The sequence below is a fragment of the Macaca fascicularis genome, chromosome 7, assembly GCF_037993035.2.
Source record: "Macaca fascicularis isolate 582-1 chromosome 7, T2T-MFA8v1.1".
Lineage (NCBI taxonomy): Eukaryota > Metazoa > Chordata > Mammalia > Primates > Cercopithecidae > Macaca > Macaca fascicularis.
The window spans coordinates 144,002,230-144,025,037 of NC_088381.1; the positions used below are offsets into that span (position 1 = coordinate 144,002,230).

The following is a 22,808-nucleotide window of genomic DNA, read 5'->3' on the forward strand; positions in this document are numbered from 1 at the left end:
TTGATCAATGAGTAAATTTGGGGCATTTCTTACAGAGCTCTGATAATTGAAAAGGGTGTCCCTGGTATGACCAGGCAGCTCTGATTTCCAGTAAAGTAAAAGGACTTAATCCTTGACCTTCAGATTTTCATTGGTAAACACAATTTTGCTCATTTGGTGTTCAAGAAACACAAAACAAAATTGGAAGTATTGAGAATTGATTTTTCCCTTGCTACCCTCGGCCACAAAGAACCCAGAATCAGTATGGCATGACCGGAGTCCTGGGCGACGTGGGTGAACAGTTGTTTGGTTCTTAACTAAGTCAGTCAGGTACCAGAAATGAGCGTCCAACATTGGGTAAAATCAGATGGGGCTGTTGCATGTGAGATGGCTGAGAAGGGAAGGTCTTAGGGAGCTAATTGTGCTCCCATTCCCAGTGGCTGTGCCTAGAGTTTAGGGACTATGTCCCTATTTCTGTGGTTTTGGGAGATGCTTGTGTGAACTCTCTGCTTGGATCTCTGTCTCAATTTCACCGTCATGCATTTTGCTCTGCATAGATGCTTTTCTTTCACGTGCCTTCCGAGATACGGTCAGTTTAGAAAGGATGGCTTTAGGACCATGCGACATCACATCTTTGTAATGTACATCTTAGATTTGTTTATTCTAGGTAGGCTCCCCAAAGTGTAATTTTTTGCTTTGCTCTCAGAGCCTGGATATAGAGGAAGAGCTAGGTAAGTTTTTATTTTTTTTATTTTCATGAACTTAGAGAATCCAGTTATTTTGAAAAATTGGGATTCAGTTGCATTGTTTATGACAGGAAATCTTAGATGTTCAGCAAGATATGATGAGATGAACAACCCCCACACTGTGTACATTGAAATAACTAGTGAAAAATAAGTATCCTCGTTGAAGTAGGGAAAAGTGTGAGATGTGTCACACTCGTTCTATCCTTAGGCCTTTCCTGTCTTCACACATTTGTATTATTTTGGTAGGTTTCATTTGTTCTGGTAGCTGGTGGGTGGAGAGGAATGAGAATAATGGATGGGTCATGGTGGAGCAGCTCATCTGTGGAGCATGTTCCCTGTTAAACTGATAGTTAGACCTCGCTCTAACTGGTAGTTCCATTCGGGCCCGGTGTCCTTTCCTACTCAGCCCCTGAAGTGTGTACAGTGAGGTGGGTACTTCCTGAAAGTCACTATTCGTGGGCACAGATGTAAAGGTAAGCATTTGTTCATTCTGTGGACCCTTGTCCCGCATAGGCACCCGGGTATGATGTTAGGCACAACCCCTTTTTGTAATGGTATATTGCTTTTTTTTTTTTTTGAGACAGGGTCTCACTCTGTTGCCCAGGTTGGAGGGTGGGGATGCAATCATAGTTCATTGTAACCTCAAACTCCTGGGCTCAAGCTGTCCTCCTCCTCAGCCTCCTCAGTAGCTGGGACTACAGGTACTCCTGAGTAGTTGGGACTACAGGCGTGCGCCACCACACTCACCACATTTTTACATTTTTTGTAGAGATAAAGTCTTGCTATGTCACCGAGGCTGGTTTTGAACCCCTGATCTCACGCAATCCTCCTGCCTTGGCCTCCCAAAGTGCTGGGATTACAGGGGTGAGTCATTGTGCCTGGCCTGCCTTTTTGTGGAGTGAAGTGTCTTTGGCCTTAAAGCTCAAATGTAACGAAGTTGAGAAAGGTGGATCATTTCAAGAGGGCTGGGAGAGAAAGAAAGGGAGTGGGATGTGGAGACAGTATACATTTTTAGATTTTAGCCTTTGTATAACATCATGTCTTCTTTTGAGACATTAGAAGTCCTGGTGAATTTTATTTATTTATTTTTAAAATAAAAATAAACATAGTTTAGAATTCAAAAGATATGAAAGAGTGGGATGTGAAACCTGAGTCTTTCTCTCCCTTCCTGACTTTCTCAGGCACCCAGTTTCCTCTCCTGGAGGCAACCACTTTTAACCAGTTTTTTTCGTGTTTCTCTCCAAAGGTACTCTGTGCAGGTTAATATATTTTCCTCACCCACCTACCGACACAAATGGGAACATATACATTCTGCACTTTTAAAAAAATCTCTAACAATATTTATTGCTGATCTTTCTGAATCTCGGTACGGAGTAGAAGAGCTTCTTTTCTTTTTTAGAAACAGGGTCTCACTCTGTCACCCAGGCTGGAATGAAGTGGCGTGATCATGGCTCACTGCAGCCTTGACCTCCCAACCTCAAGAAATCCTCCCATTTCAGCTCTTGAGTAGTTGGAACTGCAGGTGTGTGCCACCACACCCAGCTAATTTTTTATTTTTTTTTGGAGACAGGGTCTCACTATGTTGCCTAGGCTGTTTTTGAACTCCTGGGCTCAAGCCATCCTCCCACCTTGGCCTCCCAAAGTGCTGGAATTATAGTGTGAGTCACTGTACCTGTACCTGGCTGAACAGCCTTATTTATTTATTTATTTTTTTGAGACAGAGTCTCGCTCTGTCACCCAGGCTGGAGTGCAGTGGCGCGATCTCCTCTCACTGCAAGCTCCGCCTCCTGGGTTCACACCATTCTTCTGCCTCAGCCTCCCAAGTAGCTGGGACTACAGGCGCCTGCCACCACGCCTGGCTAATTTTTTGTATTTTTAGTAGAGACGGGGTTTCACTGTGTTAGCTAGGATGGTCTCGATCTCCTGAACTCGTGATTCGCCCACCTCGGCCTCCCAAAGTGCTGGGATTACAGGCATGAGCCACTGCACCTGGCCTAACAGTCTTATTTTTAAGGGCTACAGAGTACTCCAAAATTTCCTGTTTCAATGAAAGTAATGATAGGCAGGCAATACATGTGATATCTTCCCAGACTGAAGAAACCAGACTTCTATTGTTTATTCATGTGATAGGCATAACATCACCCTTGGAAAGTATTGTGAAGGCTTTAGACATGGTACACATAGATCCCATAGGCTAGGGAAGAGGTATGAAGGTGCATCAGCCTTTTTCTCATTGAGGATTTGGGTGAGCACTTTCATGCACTTCTACTTGCACTGATACAGTGACATTTGGCACAGAGCAAGCAGAGATGTTCTAGGTTATGTTCATTGCAGTTTAAGGCCTCAGATGGCTAGTGACTAGTGTCACAAAGCCCATTTACTTAGGCAAATGACTAAGCATGAAATCATTGGACTCTTGCACTTCTGTCGAGTGCTTCCCATTCAAAGGGGACCGCAGTGTATCCCCACAAGCCCTGCTGCAGCAGCATTTGGATACTTCGCTTCCCACTCTGAAAAGCGGAGCAGTCCTCCTGACAAGTGACCCCAGTCAGTTCCCTCCCTGGAGCAGAGGGGAGCACCCGATGCCCTAGGGAGGTGGCTGGAGAACAGGCGGGGACTCGAGATGAACTTGCTGCCTGTGCATGTGTGCCAGGGAAAGGACAGCTGAGACCCTGAGGCCACACATTGTACAAGGGCTGTACCTCTAAGGGCCCGAGTCAGCAGAACTGTTTCCCAACTGCCTGTGGGCTGGCCTTGCAGGGAAGGCTGCCAAAAGATGGCCAAGTGCAGGCACAAGGCTTACCTCCCGGAGAGCCTGCTCCCAGCTTCCTCTCTGGCCTTCAGCTTTTCTTAAGTGAAGCTACCTTTGACCTTTGTTGTAATTAAAACGAAGAGTGTTCTAGAATGGGTTCTCAGGATGTCCTGTGAAGGCTTTGACTTTTGGCCCTTTACAGTTTCTAGTTTTGTAGAAATGAAAATGCTCTGGTGACTAGAGCAGGTCAGTTATTGGAGCCAAGAGTAGTAGTGTAAAGTTAGAGGGTCTTAGAGGGTCAGGAAAGAAATGAGTGGTCCACAGAAGTGTCCCTTAAATGATAACAGCCAAAAGCACAGTCACCTGTGGAATATTCCTTTGATTTTTTGGACTGGCACAAAATGGAGGGCTTGCAAGAGTAGAAAGTTAGAGCCAGTCTCATCCAATGTCCTGTCGAATTCTAGTGTTTCTATTAAGGGCTTGCCGAGGTCTACTTGGACCCCTCCAGCTGGGGAACTTGGTAGAAACAGCCCCACTGATTCTGTTTTTAATAAAGTCCTTTTTAGTTGTACAAGCAAACTGATAGCTCTTTAATGATGTAAAAATTCAAACAAGACAGATAAAGATAAATGTGCCTAAAACTGTTTACTCTGATCCTAGCCATCTCTCTAGAAGTAATTACTGGAATAGTTTGTTGGTATCTTTTACACACTTCAATACACGTATGTACAAAAGTCAGTTTTTTTTTTTTAAGTAAACAGATCACATTAAGTGCATTCTGCACCTTACATTCTTTTTTGTCTTTGCAGTAAGTACATCCTAGAGATGTTTTAATACACATGGATTTACCGCAGTTTTCTTACTGCTCCGTGATAATCCCGTGGTACGGATGCACTATTCCCCTGTTGGTGGACATTTAGGTTCGTTCTTTCTTTTTTTGCCATTATCTATCCCCTGAGTTTTTTTTAGACAGCTCTAGACTTTAGGAAATTTGCAGCTTCATCCTCAGAAAACAGATTCTGGCTTCCAGGAATGTGCTGCAGAACCCGTTTGTGGATAGCCCACATCTTGTCCGGTCCTTGTATTGTATGGACGAGGACACACACACACACATACACACACGTACACACATTATTTATTGTGACTTCTTTTGCTGGCCACTGTGCTAAACGCAGTTATCTTTTTCCTCAAAACAACTCCATTATTATCCCTGCTTGCAGATAAGGAAACTGACATTCACAAAGTTAAGTAACTTGCTCAGAGTCACACAGCTAGTGAGTAGCCAGCCAGAATTTGGACCCAGGTAAGTCTGATTGTAGGGATCTTGGTCTTATTCTCAGTGCTTTGCTGCCCTCTGTTTTTATGCCCCTTGACACCTGATACAGCATCTTTGCCCATGGTAGAGCCTCAGCAGATATTCTGTGAGGGCTATTTTGACAAGAAACCAACATGTTCAGCTTGTGAGAATAATAGCAAGGAATGCGTGCATGACCTAAGCCCTTCCCAGCTTCCTTGGCCTTGCTCTCTGCAGAGCTGTGCTCCAGCCAGCTGCCTGACCCACCAGAAGAAGGTGAGTGCAGAGGATGCAGCCTGTGCTTAGGGGTACTGGCCAAGGCCCTGCCAGCCCTGCCATTAAAAGGCTTAATTAGGCTAGTCATTAAGTTCAATTAAGCATTGGAAATGATTGTCCCTTCTAACCCTGCTGTGCCCTCTAAGAACTGGATCCATTCCCAGGCAGCCCACTCAGGAGCCAGGTTCTAGTTACGGGTGCACCTGTAAAACTGCTTCTGGTTTTGGGGCCTGTGATGCTATGGCAGACTAGGGCAGAGTAGCCCAGAGCGAGGCACTCCAAGTACATGTTAAATTGGGTTACGTTTCTGCCTTTGAGGCCATTTCCTAAGTTTGTTTCTGAGCCACCTTCTCTTATTGGGTCACCTTTTCTCCAGGTGTCATTAGGAGTCAGGACATCTGCCTGTGCAGTGGGCACAGAGCAGAGCCCTGGGCTGGGGTGGGAGGAAGAGAGGTGTAGTGTAGCAGCCCCATGCAACCAGCCCAGTGCCCTTGGCCTCTGTCTCTTCAGCCTTACACACAAGAGATCTCAAAGGCCCTCTCCAACTCCAAAAGGATGTGAACATACTTTCTAGAAAAGCCATCTGAAACATACTTTCTAGATGGCTTGCTTGAAACAAGTCCTTTTAGTTTCTGAGTTATTATATTACCTTGAAACAAAACAATTGACAAGCATTGAGGCGAGGCCAGGGGCCAGGTGAGTAGGGGCATGAATGAACCACCACAGTGTGTTTAGGATGAGCACACCAGGCTTTGCAGAGGGGAGTAGAAGGGTAGGTGGGCAGGGTAGAGAAGAGCTCCTTTGCAGGGCATGGAACTCCAGGCAGGCCCTCCTTTTTTAGGAAATAGGAGCCACTGCGGTGTTGACAGTGCATGACTGGTGGTGCAAGGTGTCACACTTTTTTTTTTTTTTTTGAGATGGAGCCTCGCTCTGTCGCCCAGGCTGGAGTGCAGTGGTGTGATCTTGGCTTACTGCAGCCACTGCCTCCCACACTTCTGAATGCCTTTTTGACATGGGACAACCTTGGGGTACTTGCAGATGTAAAAAGAAATCTGTTTCTCCCAATGTAGAGTCCTCTTGGCATAATGTGGAAACTGTTTTCTCCTACTATACCCTCAGTGCTCCACTTCTGACACCAGATGTATAGAAGTTTTTCTTCATACACTAGCCAGTTCTGCAGTGGACACTAGCTGGCTGTTCTGCAGTTTTACTCAATTCTGATGCTATCTGCCTGGAGTTAACATCAGATCTTGCAGGTTCAGAGCTGAGTCCCACAAGACTGTCCCACATTTCCGGTGCCAGGTGCAAGCCCTGGGTGGTTTTACCTGTGCTTCTGAACCACTGGCTGTAAATCAAGCGTTCCTATGACCCCCTCTCCGGCTTGATTAATTTGCTAGAGTAGCTCACAGCTCAGGGAAACAAACACTTTACTTACTATCACCAATTTATTACAAAGCATATTTTATTTCTCTTTTTTGTTTTGTTTTGTTTTGTTTTGAGACAGAGTCTTAGTCACCTAGGCTTGAATGCAGTGGCGCTATCTCGGCTCACTGTAATCTCCACCTTCTGCCCTATGTGCCTCAGCCTCCTGAGTAGCTGGGATTACAGGCATGTACCACCACGCCCAGCTAATTTTTGTATTTTTAATAGAGACCCAGTTTCACCATGTTGACCAGGCTGGTCTCGAACTCCTGGCCTCAAGTGATCCACCTGCCTCGGCCTCCCAAAGTGCTGGAATTACAGGCGTGAGCCACCATGCCAGGCCACAAAGCATATTTTAAAGGATCCAGATGAAGAGCTATATAGGGCAAGGTTTGGAAGGGACCCAGTTGTAGGAGCTTCTGTTCCCATGGAGCTGAAGTCTGCCACCCTCCCATCAGGTGAATACATTCTTCTTCTCCAGCCCAGAAGCTCTCAGAACCTAGTCATTTTGGGTGTTTATGGAAGCATCATTATGTATGCACAATTGATTAAATCATTGGTCATTGGTGATCAAATCAACCTTCAGCCCATCTCCTCTCCTGAGTTCAGGGAGTGGGTTCCCCTGGCAACCAGCCTCCCTCCTGAGACCATCCAGGAGTCCCCCCATCCATCTATCTCCCATCAGTCATTCATTAGCATACAAAAAGACGTATCACTTTGGAGATTCCAAGGGTTTTAGGAGCTGTGTGCCAGGAAACCAAATATTTACAGTTGGCCTTTAGAACTGAGAAAGTCCACTTGTAGGAGGATTTTCTTCTGCCTCCACCACCCCTGAGACAGCAAGCCCAACCCCTCCTCCTCCTTCTCCTCCTCCTGATCCACTTCCAGTTAATGAGTAGTAAATATATTTTTCTTCCTTCTGATTTTCCTCTAGCTTACTTTATTGTAATACAGTATATAGCACATATAACATACAAAATATGTATTAATTGACTATGTTACTAGTGAGATTTCCAGTCAACGGTGGGCTGTATGTGGTTAAGTGAAACTTCAACTGTATGGGGGGTCAGTGCCCTAACACCCACATTGTTCAAGGGTCATCTGTATTTAGATGAAGACCAAATATATATTTCTTATTATAAATCACAGTAACACACTCTTCTTAAGGGCTCACTCATCCTCATTCTTTATAGCAAGAGTTCTCTTTTCAGGCTACAGTTGTGGAGAGGGTGTGCTCATCTTTGTCCCCTGGGTTTGCCACCTTTTTCTCTAGCAGATACTGACGATGTCTCTCACATCCTTAGAATTCTGCTCCTCCTGCATCCATTTCAAATCATCGCTTTCTCTTCTGAAACCATATATGAAGTTGAACTAATTATAATTATGTGAGGTTGCTTTTTCCATAGGATTTGTATTCCTTCCTGACTAGAATGAGTTCTCATTTGTGATGTGCTATAGTAATTGGAGTTAAAAATCTGCGGTCAACAGAAAATCCCATTAACAGAAGCTTAAACAGAAAGGAGTTTGTCTCGCAAAAGCAGAGGTCCAGGGCTTAGCGGCCCAGGGCTATAGGCACCCCCAGAGCCAGGAGGGATTGGAGCTCTTTCCCTTCCTGCCCCCTCATCCTTAGCATGCGGGCCTTTGTCGCCATGCTCATGCCTCCTGGTTGTGGGATGGCTGCTATACTGCCGAGCCTCACCTCTGTTTTCCAGGCAGAAAAAAGAGTGATGTGAAAGTGACAGTGAAGGGCTCTTTCTTAGCAAGAATTTGTTTTTTGGAGGTGAGGGAGAAGAATGTGCTGCATCTTTCTCCCGGGACTACCCCTCAGCCCCAGAGAAGCAGGGAAACAGATTTTTAGTTGGGTCATTGTCACCCCAAACAAAACTGGTATTTGAATCAAGATGGGGGAGATGACTTTGGGTGGGTGCCAGGCTATTTTCTGTGGTCTGACCCCATCGAGCTGAGTTTCAGAAGTCACTGGATGAGGCTGCCCTACTATAAAGACTGTGTCGTGTGATGGGGAGGGTTAGGTGTGTAGGTAGCGCAAAAACCATTTCATCTCATTCTAGAAGCTTCCCAGAGGTGGAGAATCCTTCAGAAAGATATGAAAGCCAGAAAAAGTTGCTTTTTAGACAGGATTAAACAGAAGTGACTAAAAGGGAACCAAGAGGCAGAACAAGTAAAGTAGGAGATGCAAAAAAATGAGAGGGCTACCTGCTGACAAACTGAGAGGTAAATTAATCGTGTTGTGGTAAGCAGTGGCCAGCTGGTGGGGAGGCTTCGTGAGCGGGACAAAATGTTTCTCGTGTGGGGCTGGGGGTCTGTAGATGGGGTCAACAGGTCAAGTGGTGAGGGCAGGCTGCTGGACTTGCCACTGAGGGTGGCCTGGACAAGTTCAGCAAGGGAGGCAGAAATATGTGCAAGCAGGGGAAGTGGTGGGTCCCCAGAAGCAAAAAGCATGAAGCCACTCCCCTGGGCACACCCAGCCAGCACCCATCTCAGGGGTGGGGATCAGTTACAGGATCGAGGAGGAGAAAGACGTCTCAAGCAAGGACAAGCAGCACAGGGAAGAGACTGGATGAGAACCACCACCACAATAATGATGGTGGTAGCAACAGCCACTGTTCACCGAGCACTTCCTGTGTGCCAAGTTCTATGCAAAATGCTTTGCCTGAATTAACTTACTTGATTTTTAGAACAACATTGTGAAGCAGAATTTGATATTATCACCAGCTTGGCAGAGTTTAAAGTGACTTGCCCAAGAGCATGCAGCTAATGAATGATGAAACTTTGTTCTAAAGCCAGAACCTATGAAACTTTGTTCTGCACCTATAGCCAATTTCTGCTGCTATAACAAAGTACCATAGTCTGGGTAGTCTATAAATAATGGAAACGTATGTCTCACCGTTCTGGAGTCTGGGAAGTCTGAGATGAAGGCACTAGCAGATTCAGTGTCTGGTGAGGGCTACTGTATACTTCCAAGATGCCTTGTTGCTATGGACTCACCTGGCAGAAGGCAGAAGGGCAACAGGGACTAGCTACCCACCAGCCCTTCCATAAGGGACTAATCCCATCCCTGAGGGTGGAGTCCTCATGGCCTTGTCACCTCCTGAATACTGTTGCATTGGGGATTAAGTTTCAACATCAATTTTGGAGGGGCCACAAATATTCAAACCATAGCACCCTCTGACCCTGGAGCCCATGTTCAGAACCACTGGCTTCAAGCTAGTTGTTTAAATTGGGGCCCGAGATTAGAGCTCAGCACCTATACCTTGGCTGGCCTGATTCTGAGTAATCGAGCCTGCGGTTCTTGGAGTCCTCTCTGACTTGAGGAATAGGAAGGTTGGTTTCTGAGTTCCCTCTGTTTGGAGGGTTTAGCAGGTCTAGGTAGCTATCCTCTTTCCAACTGCTTGGAGAGAAAGGAAATAAAGAAGTCATATTAAGCAGGAAGAAAACAAATGGAAATGTTAAGAGCAGGTTAACTGTTTAGGAGAGGAGTATAAAGGGGAAGTAATATTTCTATGTGCAATCCGGAAAGTTGTAGCAGGTCCGACAACAGCTAAGAAAAAGAGAGACAGACCAAGGAGGAAAATGCCTTAAATTCTTAAGTAGGAAGAGAGTTTGGGTCAACTTTGTTTTGCCTAAAAGTAATTGAAAAAGGGAAGAGGCAGGCCTGCTCACCCGCCTGCCTTCCTCCCTCTGTTCCTTCCCTCCCTACCCCCCCGCTTTTTTTTTTTTTGTCATTGCAGTTTCCAAACCTGCACACTACACTGTCTTGATTGAGATTTTTAGGGCTGGATAAACCAGTTGCAAGGAAGGGGCTGTGGGGGTTGTCAGAATGGAGAGCAGTATTAATGGGGAACAGATGTGGGTGGGGGCCAGGATCAAGGGGAGGCAGGGTTGGTGATCATTCACAGAGCTGGGGAGAGACCTGAGAAGCTATGGAGTCTGGCCCCTTCCATTTGGAGATGGAGAAAATGAGAACTAGGGAGGTTAAGTGACGCTGAGTTATAGAATCTCAGAGTTAGAAAGGCCCTTAAATGTCACCTTGCCCCACTGCCCAAGGTCGTACAGCTAATTAGTATAATAGAATGTGCCTCTCATTCTGCAGCCATGCCCATTCTCAAACCTTGAGCACTGCATGCATTTATCTCAAGTTCACGAAAAGGCCATGCACTATACTATTTGTGCAAGAGTGAGTCTGTTAGAATAAAATTCTCTTTACTGCTACCCTCTGGGACCCTCACAGAATTGAGATGTTGATCGTATGAAGCAATCTTATAGAACAAAAAAACTTCCAAGGAAAAAAGTTGTGTCCCCCGAGCCAGCCAGTCTCTGCTAAGGGGGACCTGCTGCTTTGCAGAGTGAGCAGCTGAAAGCCAGGAGGGAATGATTAGAGATGCCAACCATTGGTTAAAATTCTCCGAACATAAATGATCTCCTTGTTCTCCCTTTGATGGATTTGGTCTCTCAAAAATAAAATGCATCTGTGAACATCACACCTACTTCTTTCCTTTTCTTTTGAGTCCTGTATGGAGAAGTACCGGAAAGCAATTTAAATATAGATGAAACAGGTTGGGCACACATAGGTATAAATATGCATAGGAAATGGAGGCCCCTCACATCATCTGAGTTTGTTCTGCTCTAGTGGGTCGGTCAGAGATTTTACTTTTTGACCCATGCTGCCCCCACCAGAGCTGAATACCAGAGCCACACTAGTTTCTCCAGGTTTCACAGCACCCATTGTAAAAGAGCCACGTGTTGAAGTGGCAGGGTGCTCTTGGTTCCTATTTACCAGGGATTCACCGGGGTGGGCCCTGAGCCTCCCAGGAGGCTGCCACACATGGTCCTGTGCTCCCCCAGTGGCTCGCATGCCGGCAACCAGAGCTGAGGCACCTTCTCTTCATGTACCTCATCGCTTGGGTGAGTCTCAGTGTATTTATGGGATTTCAGGGGGACCACAGGATGTAAAAGAAGAACAGAAGCAGAGAAGATGGTGGGTTAGTTACCAGAAGGAAATCTTTACAGGTTTCCCTGTTATAGAGCAGAAACTTCTGTACAGGAAAAGTAAAAGACCCACTCCAACAATTAAACATGAATTGAAATAAAGGTTTCCAGAAGCACTGAGAAGTTTGTCCCTTGACTTGTGGTACACGGTTTCTACTTGTCTCAGTTACCACATGCCATCTCGTTTATCTCCATCCTCCATCCTAGTAGCTCTGTTTTCCCAAGATTGGTGTCTAGTCCCAAAGTTACTCTTTTCCACTAGCTTTCAGTTCCTCTGATCATGCCAATGGAAAAGTCTCCATTTACAGCCAGTCTTTCTTTAACACTTCTCTAACCCTGCTAATCTTCCCTTTTAATACAAAATAGGCCGTGGGCTCTTGGATTTTTAACAAACAGCAATGTCTAGCTAATCAAGTTTGTAGTTTTTTAAAAAGCTGTGTTGTTTTTTACAATTATTTCCCTATGGCTGGTGATGATAGCTTTCCATTGAGGATAGAGAGTTTTCTTTTTTAAAAAAAAAATTATTAAAACCAAGAAATCAATTTAAAGAAAATACTAAGTAGTTGCAGAAAGTACATAGCTGTAGCAAAATTGGTGAAGGTGGTACTTGGAAATGGCAGGCATTTGGGGAACACTCATACAGCAGTTCTTCGTGGCTGCTTCTCCCCACCTCCAACCCCCTTCTTTCTCCCAGTGGGAAGAGTAACAACTTCTTCCACTTAACTGCTCTGTGCTGCTTTTGTACTGCAGGATACAGGGTAAGTTGCATAATATTAGGTCATTGAGGTCTCTATATGTGGTCATAAGTAACTTGAAGGGGGAAAGCAGAGAACCCAGGGAAAATTAATTTCCAGCCCCAGAATCCCTCCTGATCCCTGATCAATGTCAGTGTATATATTTATAGAGTTGACACCAGTAGTACCATCTTATTTGGTCTTAATGCTTATCCACCCAGCCCTGATGCCATTCTCATCTCCAGCCACCATCTTATCCGTATTTCAGCCGCGCCGTGTCCCCTGCTGTTTTCCAAACACCTCGGCCCCTGCATGCCTCTGACCTCTGTTCAAGTGGTTTCCCTCCTGCAGCTTTTCTGCCCATTGCAAGCCTCCTCATCTCTCCACTGGCAAGGCCTCCAGGAAGCCTCCCCAGATCCCCAGCTAGAATGGCTGGTTCCCTCTTTAGTGCTCCTGTGACAGTTTGCTTATACCTTCCTTACTTGTCCTAGCAAATCTGGGGCTCAGTAGAATGAGGGATTGGGAACCTCAGTTTCCAGGTCCGGCACTGCATCCACTGGCTTTGAGCCTTCATTAGATCTCTTTGAGGACTCCTGGTCTCCACTTCTTCATCTAGTAGCTGACAGTTTGGATGTGGTGGGAGTCTTCTGTTTGTTTTCTTTGTGTTTCTTTTTGTTTTGTTTTTTGTTTGTTTGTTTGTTTAAAGAGATGAGGTCTCGCTGTGTTGCTTAGGCTGGTTTTGAACTCCTGGGCTGAAGTGATTCTCCCACCTTAGCCTCTTGAGTAGCTGGGATTACAGGTGCACACCACCGTACCCATCTGCTGGTGAGTCTTTTTGGCCTTACAGTATGTAAGTTTATGGAGGTGTTAGTGTTATTTCTGTAATGTTCTTCTCTCCCGCCGGATTGTAAAATCTTGAGCAAACGATCCCCAATTCCAAACACCTCTCACTTGTTCCTAGCAGATGATTAGTGATCCAGTGACGGTTTCCTGAATAAAAAAATGTTCATTTGAGATGCCTAAAACCTCTAGAGTTCTAAACTCTGCTGCCTTTTCTTGATAGCAGGCATATTACATTTTATATGTTCCCATAACTGTAGCTAATCAAAGCGTTTCTGTGTATTTCAACCTTTTTTCATACATTTAGTTTGAAGCAAAACAAAGCTGTCATATTTAACCTAACCAGCAGGGGGCAACCTTCTCCCAGGAATCGCATTGTGATTCACTAGGCCTTGGCAGTCTATAGACAGGACATGGGCATGAGTTTTTCTCTCTCTACCAGACATCTTAGTGATGAACTGTGCTGGCAGGAACTAAATATCATCTAGCATGACCTAAAACCTCAGAGTGCCAAAATTTGGGTGTTAGGGAACACCTGCCTGTTTTCAAAAGAAGGAAGAAAATACGGTACCTACTGGCATATAGTGGATGCTAAACACATGAGTGGCAAGAACTAGGAACTGAGGGGAAGGGGGGTGTTGACTTCAGCTTTCAGGGGAGATTTAAATGAGGAGAAATCTATTGGACAAGGAAAACTTCAGTTCATGAGAAATATCTAGCTTTTAATGCGTATTGCAGGTGTGGGGGCAGCTTAGAGCAGAGGGACCCCAATTATCCAGTGTACTGCTTGGGATTGAATGAGCAGTGTAGCCAAGATGACAATGGCAGATTTCTCCTTTCCTCACATTTGGGTTTTCACTGCAAAGGCTCATTTGGCGGTTCACACATTTATAAAGTAGAGCCTTGGTTCTGGATTTGCTGGTGACATTAGATGATCCGGGAATATTGCCTTCTCTCTCTCATGCCTTGGTAAAATTTACCTCAATGAGATTTGGAGGCAGCTGTGAGATTTTTCTTGGACATTTAAAAATAATGAGGGTAGAAAACCTTGCAAGAAAATGGCATTTTGATTTTTTCTTTCCAGAGGAGGAAATTTTAACTTGACATTTTAAAAACATAAAGTAGCTTTGGCATCAATGTAGTTGGTATCTCTTTCCTGCTCTTCCCTTGGCCAGTTTTTCTTCATGCATTTGACCCCTGGCTGCAGTTTCTTCTCTTTTGAAATGGAACCATGCAGGTGCCTTCCTATGGCTTTGGCGTTTCTCTCACCTGCAACAAGTTATAGTCAGAACCATTCATCCAAACCCTTCACATTCCTCCCCAGGTCAGAGTGATCCGTGAGGGATGGACTCGCATAGGGCCTTCCCCGGGCACAGGCAAGGCTCCAGGTGCTTGGCACTTGGGTCTATTTTAAGCCTGTTCTGCCTTGCAGCAGGGAGGTGGGTCTAGGGTCTAGTATGTGCTGTGGATATTAAGAGACTTCAAGGACACTTCCCCCCATTTATCCCGGTTATGTCCCCTGCTAAAATAGGTTAACGGTGTCTAATTAACCACTGAACATTGTCATGCTGCATAAAGATAGCATCCTGGCTGTTCTCTGAGCCGTGGTACTTTATCTCCATTTAGATCTCTGCAGTATTCCATTAAACTCGAGAGAAACATTTTAACTGAGATGATGTCTACATTAGGGCTGCCTTTTACCCTTCAGCACATAACCCATGTAGCAGCAGTTAAGGCCTCTTCTCTCTGGTGAAGAAAATCCAGGTTGTTTCATGGTCTCTTCCCCAGAAGTTCATGGGGTCCCTGCAGTTGGGGGTCATAACTACCTGCTAGTCCCACTTGATCATGATGGCCAGATCAGGCCCCCTGATGCAGCAGGGAGGAGACAGACCCCGCAGGCAGGAATAAAACTATGAGGATCCAAGATTCCGCTGTGGTCCCACGTGGCTGAAGTCACAGATGTGCCACTGGAATCCACCTTGTGCTCAGCTGCCCAAATCACACCATTGAATGTCAGTGTGGGCTCCAAAATGCCAAAGAAAGGGATTACATTTGAGCAAAAGAAATTCAAAAAGGGAGGAATATGGAAATAAAAGTGACTTAGCTAGACAGGATTTCTTTTTGCCATGGTGCACACTGTTGCATTTTAAATATAACAAATCACAGAACAATGAAGCCAAAATTAACTACCAGATCATCAGGAATGACAAAGCTACAGCCGTACTATAAGTTGAAAGGATGTCCCTGTCCTGAAAATATTAGTTGGATTTGAAGCAGAGGAGCATTTCCCATGCTGTAGAAATGCCTGCATGTCTCCATGGTATAAGGGCTGGGAACTGAGCTTTGGAGTCAGGCACTCTGCTTGCATTCTGGCCCCACCACTTTCTAGGTAGGTGACCTTAGGCAAGTTACTTACCTCTCTGAGCTCCTCACCTGTAAAACAGAGAGAATAAAATAAGGTACTATGATACTGAAATAAGATAATGTATACTGTATAGGATGTATGTGATTATATAATTGTATAATAGTATTATAAATAATATAATGACAGTGGCTGGTGCCTAACAAGCTGGGTAGATGTTGACTGTTGTTGTCAGTCGTCATCCTTCTTCGGGCAGGTTTGTGGGGGAAGGGGCAGCATAAAGGAAGGGTGGGCCGGGGCCTGGAACTGGGCTTTCTTTCCCCTGAGAGTTGACAGTGGGTGTGCTGAGCCAGGCAGGAGAGGCTCAGTGTGGGTCAGAGAGAAGCTGGGATGAAGACCAGGAAGGGACTGGGTGACTGTGGAGCTGAGAACTGGGCTTTAAATGCAGGTCACATCAGCAAGACAACCCCCTTCACCTTCACATCCTCTACCTGAGAAGCCAAGCTTCTGAGTCCTTGGCAGCTTCGTGGCTGAGCATTGTAGGCAATTTGGAAAGGGCCATCAGCCCGCTGTGATGTGGGGAGGGGGAGCTGGTGTGTCTTTCCTCCCTCACCCTGCTCCACAAGGCGGAGGTGACAGAGAACGTTTGCTGTCACTGTCCCGGGTTAAAACTTCATTCTGCGAAATGGCCAAAGCAATCAGTGAGTGATGGAGTAGCTCTTAAAAAGAAACCTGGCATTTAATTAACTTTCCAAAGTGCTGGTTCAGCAACCTCTGTGTATTACATTTTGAATATTGAACAAGCATCTCTAATCGGATCTAGATTGCTCTGGGCCTGGTGTGGTGGAGAACATCTGCTTAGTTTTCATGAACACCACGGACTCAGGCGTGAATTTCGGGATCACTCAGGAACAGAGACTTCACCTAGTGGACCATTCAGGCCCCTTGCTATTTCTTCCTCCTCGCATCCTTTAGGTCAAGTCCATGTTCATTAACACTTCTGTTAGAAGAATGTAGGCAACTCAGGAGGAGAAGGCAAATAAGTTTCAGTTTTGCTGCTTAGCAACTGGAGTATTCAGCTGAATGTCTCAAGGCTTAGGGCAAGGAGTCTCATCTACGTGACTAGGTCCCATTTCTAGAAGTTACTACCTCAGAGCGATGAGGAGTAAGCCCAGCCCATGTACACTGAAAAAGCTTCCGGGGGTGAGTCTTGCGCACCACTGTTGAAGAACGACTAATTTAAAAGATTCTCTCCAGCTTCCAATTCGCTGTCTATACCATATCGTGCCTTCCATTAGGAGAGAAAATCAAGAAGGGACCGTCTACACAGTAAATCCAAGCAGATGTCTGGGTGCCTTAGGGATATTAGATAATCAACTGGTATCTTCCTTTGAAAAGGCTTGAGGCAAAGTGTTTGGAATCTAGGGTGAAAGTCGGGAGACATGGATTCTAGTTTCAGCCTCATCACTAACTAGCTCTGTGATTTGGGTGAAGCCCACAGCCGCAGTGCCCAGCGTCCCTCTCTGTGTTTAAAATTGTTCTGCTGAAACCTGCTTTTCCTCTTCTCCAGAACTCAGCCGAGGTAGTGTTTGTAGATGTGAATGTCTCTGAAGAGGATTGAAAAGTGCTCTGTGTGAGGTGATCCTGCTGGAATTATGATTTGCCAGGTTCCCCAAATTTCTAATAGCCACTTTTGGGGGAAAAGGCATGGGGGCCCTGAGTGCAGAAATAAACCGGCAGCCCAAGGCTATGCTGATCTCAGCTCTGCAGACAGCCTGCCAGGGGGCTGGGACCAGGCCACACAAGCCTCATCGACAGCCTCAGTTTCCTCAGAAGTTGGGAATGAAGTGTCTGTGAAGAGGTGCTCCAGAACCCATAATTCTTTACCTCAGCCTCTGTCCCCACACAGTCTGGGAGGCAGAACTTCCATATCAGATTCTTCTCTGATTACCTACCCTGTGGACTGTGGTAGACTACTGTGTTTTAGGTTCTTGTTTGTTTGCTTGCTTGTTTGTTTTTAACCTGTCACCAGTAGTTTAAAAATACACTCAGGGCTGAGCACAGTGGCCCATGCCTGAATCCCAGTGCTTTGGGAGGCAAAAGCAGGAGAATTGCTTGAGGTCAGGAGTTTAAGAACAACCTGGACAACATAGTGAGACCCTGTTTCTACAAAAAAATAGAAAAAAAAAATTAGCCAGGGACAGTGGCACGCACTTGTAGAGGTGGGAAGGATAACATGAGCCCAGGAGTTTGAGGCTGCAGTGAGCCATGATCCCAACACTGCACTCCACTCTGGGCCACAGAACGAGACCCTGTCTCTAAAAAAAAAAAAAAAAGTAAATTAATTAAAAATATACTTCATGATTGGGTATGGGTACACATAAAACAGGAAACAAAACGTTTATATAATACCTATCCTTACTATTTTCAGCACACTGCGTTTTCTGTGCTATTAAAAAAGAAAGATGAAAGAAAAATTTTAAAAGGAAAGGAATGCTGGTGGTGAGCCACAAAACTGGTTTCATGGCTCAGTAGTGGGTCATGACCTGAAGTTTAAAAAACATGGTGCTAGATTCTGTGTCTTTTGCTGGGCTGCTTGTCGCTACACTCCCCTGAGGTGCCTTTGAGGACCAGGCAGATAAAGTAAATCTGTGAAGTGGGGTTTTATTTCAGAATGGCACCTTCAGTCATATTCCTGAGATACATACACAAATTATTTGCATATTCGCATTTCTATAAAGAAATATACTCTGCCAGTTTTCCTAAAACACGCTCCCCACTTTGTCTTTTTGCCTCCTCACATTTGATAGCTGCATAGCTACAGGACGCACTTTGCCAGCCTCCTCACTCCTATTGGAAAACCAGCAGCGCAGATGACGTAATTGAGGACTAGTCCTGGACCCCCAGTGTTTGGGAGCAATGCGGGGTCGGGGGAGCTCAGGTTCATCCACTGCACGTCCAGTATTGCCAGGCCGAAAAGTTAAACTAAAAAGTTAGAGTTTAGAAATTTGGATTTGTATACAAAATTTCCCCATTTTGGCAATGAATTTACATTAAAACAGAACAAAACAAAAAATAAACAGACAGCAGTATGGTTTAGACCAAACTCATCTGCAGGCTAGGTAAGGCTGGGAAGTGGCCAGTGTTCCGTCTGTGACCCAGATCAGAGGCAGGGTGCACCATCCCACTCAGTGCGCTCCCAGAACCTGTTATTTCTGGCAGAGAGTGAGAGAGAGAGAGAGAGAGAATGAGAGAGAAGACGCCACCTGAGGGCATCCCTGCTGCCCGTCCTTGAGGACTCCATTTGATTTTTCTCCTTCCTCTGTCGGGAGAGTCCTTGGGCTCCCCCTAGAGCGAGAGAGAGCAGGATGTGGGCTCAGCAGCAATTAAGCTGAATATTAAACTCATCCCCCTTTTGGATGTTGAGTGGATAAATGGCAGTTATTCAGCCTCCCCCCAAAGATTAGCATTATCATTATTGTTTCCTTCAGACAGAATCGCAGCTGGTTTTGCCACCGCACATTGTGTAGGGAAGGAATGATTCGGTCATAACTCCTGAGGGTAATTGGAGACGAATATGTCTTATGTACACAACAAAGGCGCCAGCCTTTCTTCATAGCCTCTTTAATCCAAGGATTCTTCTCTTATCCCTGTTTTCATCCAAGCACGTCTACCCTTGGTGACATTAGCTGTGTCATTCGGACAGTGGGGGTATAGAGTTTAACTTCATGAGGACAATTAGAGGCATTGGTCCTCGGGAACGGCGTGAACTAGGAAGACAGCTTCTATCCTCCCACACAGACAGAAGGTGGCTTTGGTGGCTACTGGGTGCTCTTCCTTTAGGATTCCGTTGACTTAGAACAGGCGTTGGAAGCCTATAGCCTCCAGCAACACCAGGCTGGGGATGCCCTGGGCACCCTGCAGTGGTTTCCCCATGGTGCCTCCCACTACCCATTCTGTTCCCCCTGCCCTCCTAACCCTCATTGCTGAGTCTCCTTTATCTCTCTTTAAGGGTCAGAAACTGCAGCCTGGGAGATTCCCTTAGAGTTGTTATACCCTGTTCTTCCAGCTTGACCTACCTATTCTCCCACCTCACTTCAGCCGTCATTCTTTCTTTTTAAAAATAGTACAGTTGATAGAGTAAATTCCATGGAAAGCAGTCTATTTAAACTTTGACCGACTTTTAAAAATCATTTTTAATTTTTTAATTTTATATTATTATTATTATTATTATTTTTTTTTGAGACGGAGTCTCACTCTGTCACCAGGCTGGAGTGAAATGGCGCGATCTTGGCTCACCACAATCTCCACCTTCTGTGTTCAAGTGATTCTCCTGTCTCAGCCTCTGAGTAGCTGGGATTACAGGTGCCCACCACCATACCCAGCTGATTTTTGTATTTTTAGTAGAGATGGGGTTTCACCATGTTGACCAGGCTGGTCTCGAACTCCTGACCTCAAATGATCCACCTGCTTTGGCCTCCCAAAGTATTAGGATTACAGGCATGAGCCATTGTGCCTGGCTGAAATTTTTATTTTTTAATTGACCAAAAAAAAAAAAAAAAAAAGAATGTAGAATTCTGCTTTTGGCAGGGGGAGTTATTTGCGTTTTGCAGGAATTGCTGATTGGCTCCAAGAAACCAGTTCTTGCTGGTGAGGCTGGTGGCCCACCCTGTCAAGGTCTACATCCTGCCTCCAGGCCATTTGCCATCCTTTGCTGTTGCTCATCATGGTGCTAGATTTCTGACTTAAAATAACTCATTTAAAACAAACAAACAAAAAATCCACAATAACAGAATTGTGGAAGTTTTCAGACATACCAAAATGTAATCGCCATGTACCCAATGTTCAACTTTAATAATCATCAACATTTCGCCAGTCTTATTAGAAAACTTCAGATCAGTGTTTCTCAGAGTGTGAGTAGTGACACACTTAGATTAGAATTTTAAAATGCATATTCCTGGGCTCCCCCCAACCCACCCAGACCAGCTGATTCAGAACTCTCCCTGCCAGGCCCACCAATCTGCATATCTAACAGGCTCGGTGGATGGTTCTTATGCACACTGACATGTGAGAACCATGTGAGAACATGTGAGAACCGTAGGTACGTGTGTGTCAGCTAGGCCCTGGCACTACTCACCCACCATCACTCAGAAGGTCCTCTCGTCCTTCGTGTGAAGGGCACAGAAAAGCAGTTCTGAAGCCTGAAGCCTGAACTGCGAGGCAAGGGCATCCCTTTTTGCTCATTGGAAGCTGCAAGTGCTGACAGCTAATAGCACCAAATAAGACCCAGGGTCTCAGTCCTAAGAAAGCACTCTATAAACCAGTCAGTTTATTGCTGAAAGAAAAGAGGGCACTGAATCATCTGTATCTATTTGAATTTTAAGCCACTCGCTCAACCTGCACTTAAACTCTCAGCAATTCAATTTGGAGTGAGGCTGATATAAAGCTGTAAGAAGGCACTACAGCATCTTTGGTTCTCTCATGCTGGCTGTGGGGCTTGTCTCTAAAGAGAACTGCAGACAGATAAAGCACTTGAGATATACTAATTTTCGTCCACTTTTGAAACCTTCCTCAAGATACTACCCTGGTGCATCAGACTAGTGGGCTCTTAAAAACCTTGTCTTTTTTTTTTTTTTTTCAGGTTTAGGAGGAAGGCTTCTGAAGAAATAGAAGAGTACGTTTCCAGTATTCTTATTCTTATGGTATCCTATGTTAATCTTGGTCAACAGTGTGGTCTTGGTGGTCATGACCTGTTCCACCTATGTTGAACACAGTGTTAGAAGTCTGGGGCTAGAATTATTTTTGCCTGCTGAATCCAAGGTTTGGTTAATCCCGCTTCCTCAACTGAAGGTCTGGACCCTTTCATTGATGCCCATGTCCTATCTCCCACTGTGTGGTTTTTAGAATTATACGTCCAGGTATCAGGGTACTGGCCCATGCCTTCTGCATTATTGATATAGATGGGCAGAAGCAACACCAGCTTCTAAGCCTTGCCTTCTCATAAGACTTATATCAGAAACGAAGGAAGTTTTCTAGATAAAGGTGGCTGTGAAGGCAGCGCCCCCAGTTTCCCACTGCTGGGGATGGAAGGAGCATTCATGTCATAGCGTTTGTGATGCTGTCCTCTGGAATAGTGCATTGCACAGCCTGCGCAGCCACACACGGCACACCCAGTGGCCTAATTAGGTTTGACCAAGTTGACAGAGAAAAGCAGGTCCAGGGACATTTTCATCTAGGAGAAAGAAAGGATACAATCAACATTTGGGATGTTCCTTTCTGTGTTTGAAACTCATTTTCTGCTCTCCTTTTCTTCTTTTTTGGGGGGCAGTTTTCGCCTCAGACCGCAGAGCCTGAATGGATCAGATTATGGAGGAGGTAAGAGGCCCTTGAAGGAAGTCAAAAGGTCTTCTAGAGAGGCCCCAGAACATTTCCTGAGCTACAGCTGAGGCACTGTTGACTGCAGCATTCCTGAAGACATTTGCAGTGGTCTCCTGACGCACGCTGACGCACATCTCCATGCCTTGTTGAATGCTGCCGCCTCTACCCGGAGTATCTCTCCCTTCTTTATCTGCTAACCCTGCTTATCCTTCCAAAGGTCAGCCAAAGCATCACCTCCCGTGAAACGTCTTCTCTTCCCATCCCACTCCCTCTCTGACCGGATGTTCTTTCTCCATGCTCCTCTAACCTCCTTGGCAAACCAACATTGTAATTACATGGCTAATACTTACTAGGTGTTGACCATATGCCAAGCACTGTCCTGCCAGTTTACACATGTTAAAGCATTTTCTCTCACCACAACCCCATAGTACTACTATTATCCGCATTTTACAGTTATGGAAACCAAGGCATGGAGAGGTTAAGTAAGTTGCCCAGAGTTGCTAAGTGAGTAGAGCCAGGATTTGAGTACAGTTAGGAGGTATTGTGCTTTAACTCTTTGTTGCCTTGATTGTTTTCCCACCAGACCTCTAAGCTTCTTGATGCAGATAACACATGTTCTTTATCTTTGCACCTCCAGTAGTTAGTTAATGACTAGCTATATAAATGCAGGGAAAACAGCACTAAAAAGGCAAGTAGCTGTGGCACAGTGGAAGCCTGTGTTCAAATATCAGGAGAAAAGATGAGGTTTGTGTGTGTCTCTAAAATCAAACCTTCTAGGGAGGAGATTATGCAGGGGATCCAAATTATTATTATTATTATTGTTATTATTATTATTATTTTTTGAGACAGAGTCTCGCTCTGTTGCCAGGCTGGAGTGCAGTGGTGCAATCTCGGCTCACTGCAACCTCCGCCTCCCAGGTTCAAGTGATTCTTCTGCCTCAGCCTCCCGAGTAACTGGGGTTGCAGGTGCATGCCACCACCCCTAGCTAATTTTTTGTATTTTTAGTAGAGATGGGGT

The 22,808-nt window shown here is 45.3% G+C and overlaps 1 protein-coding gene across 6 annotated transcripts in view; it reads left to right on the top strand.

The window, feature by feature from the left end:
* Positions 1-22,808, top strand: part of IFT43 (intraflagellar transport 43) — a 99,240-nt gene that overhangs the window by 53,454 nt on the left and 22,978 nt on the right. For 4 of the 6 annotated variants that reach the window (XR_006699901.3, XR_012416010.1, XM_045397592.3 and 1 more), the window contains exons 4-5: positions 21,054-21,086; positions 21,741-21,787. The exons of the other annotated variants lie outside the window; for them this stretch is intronic. Coding sequence is in view for 2 of the 4 variants with exons in the window: in XM_045397592.3 (XP_045253527.2) it covers positions 21,054-21,086; positions 21,741-21,787 (80 nt within the window). In the remaining 2 variants the exon portion in view is untranslated. The remainder of the gene's footprint in view (positions 1-21,053; positions 21,087-21,740; positions 21,788-22,808) is intronic. 6 annotated transcript variants of the gene reach the window in all.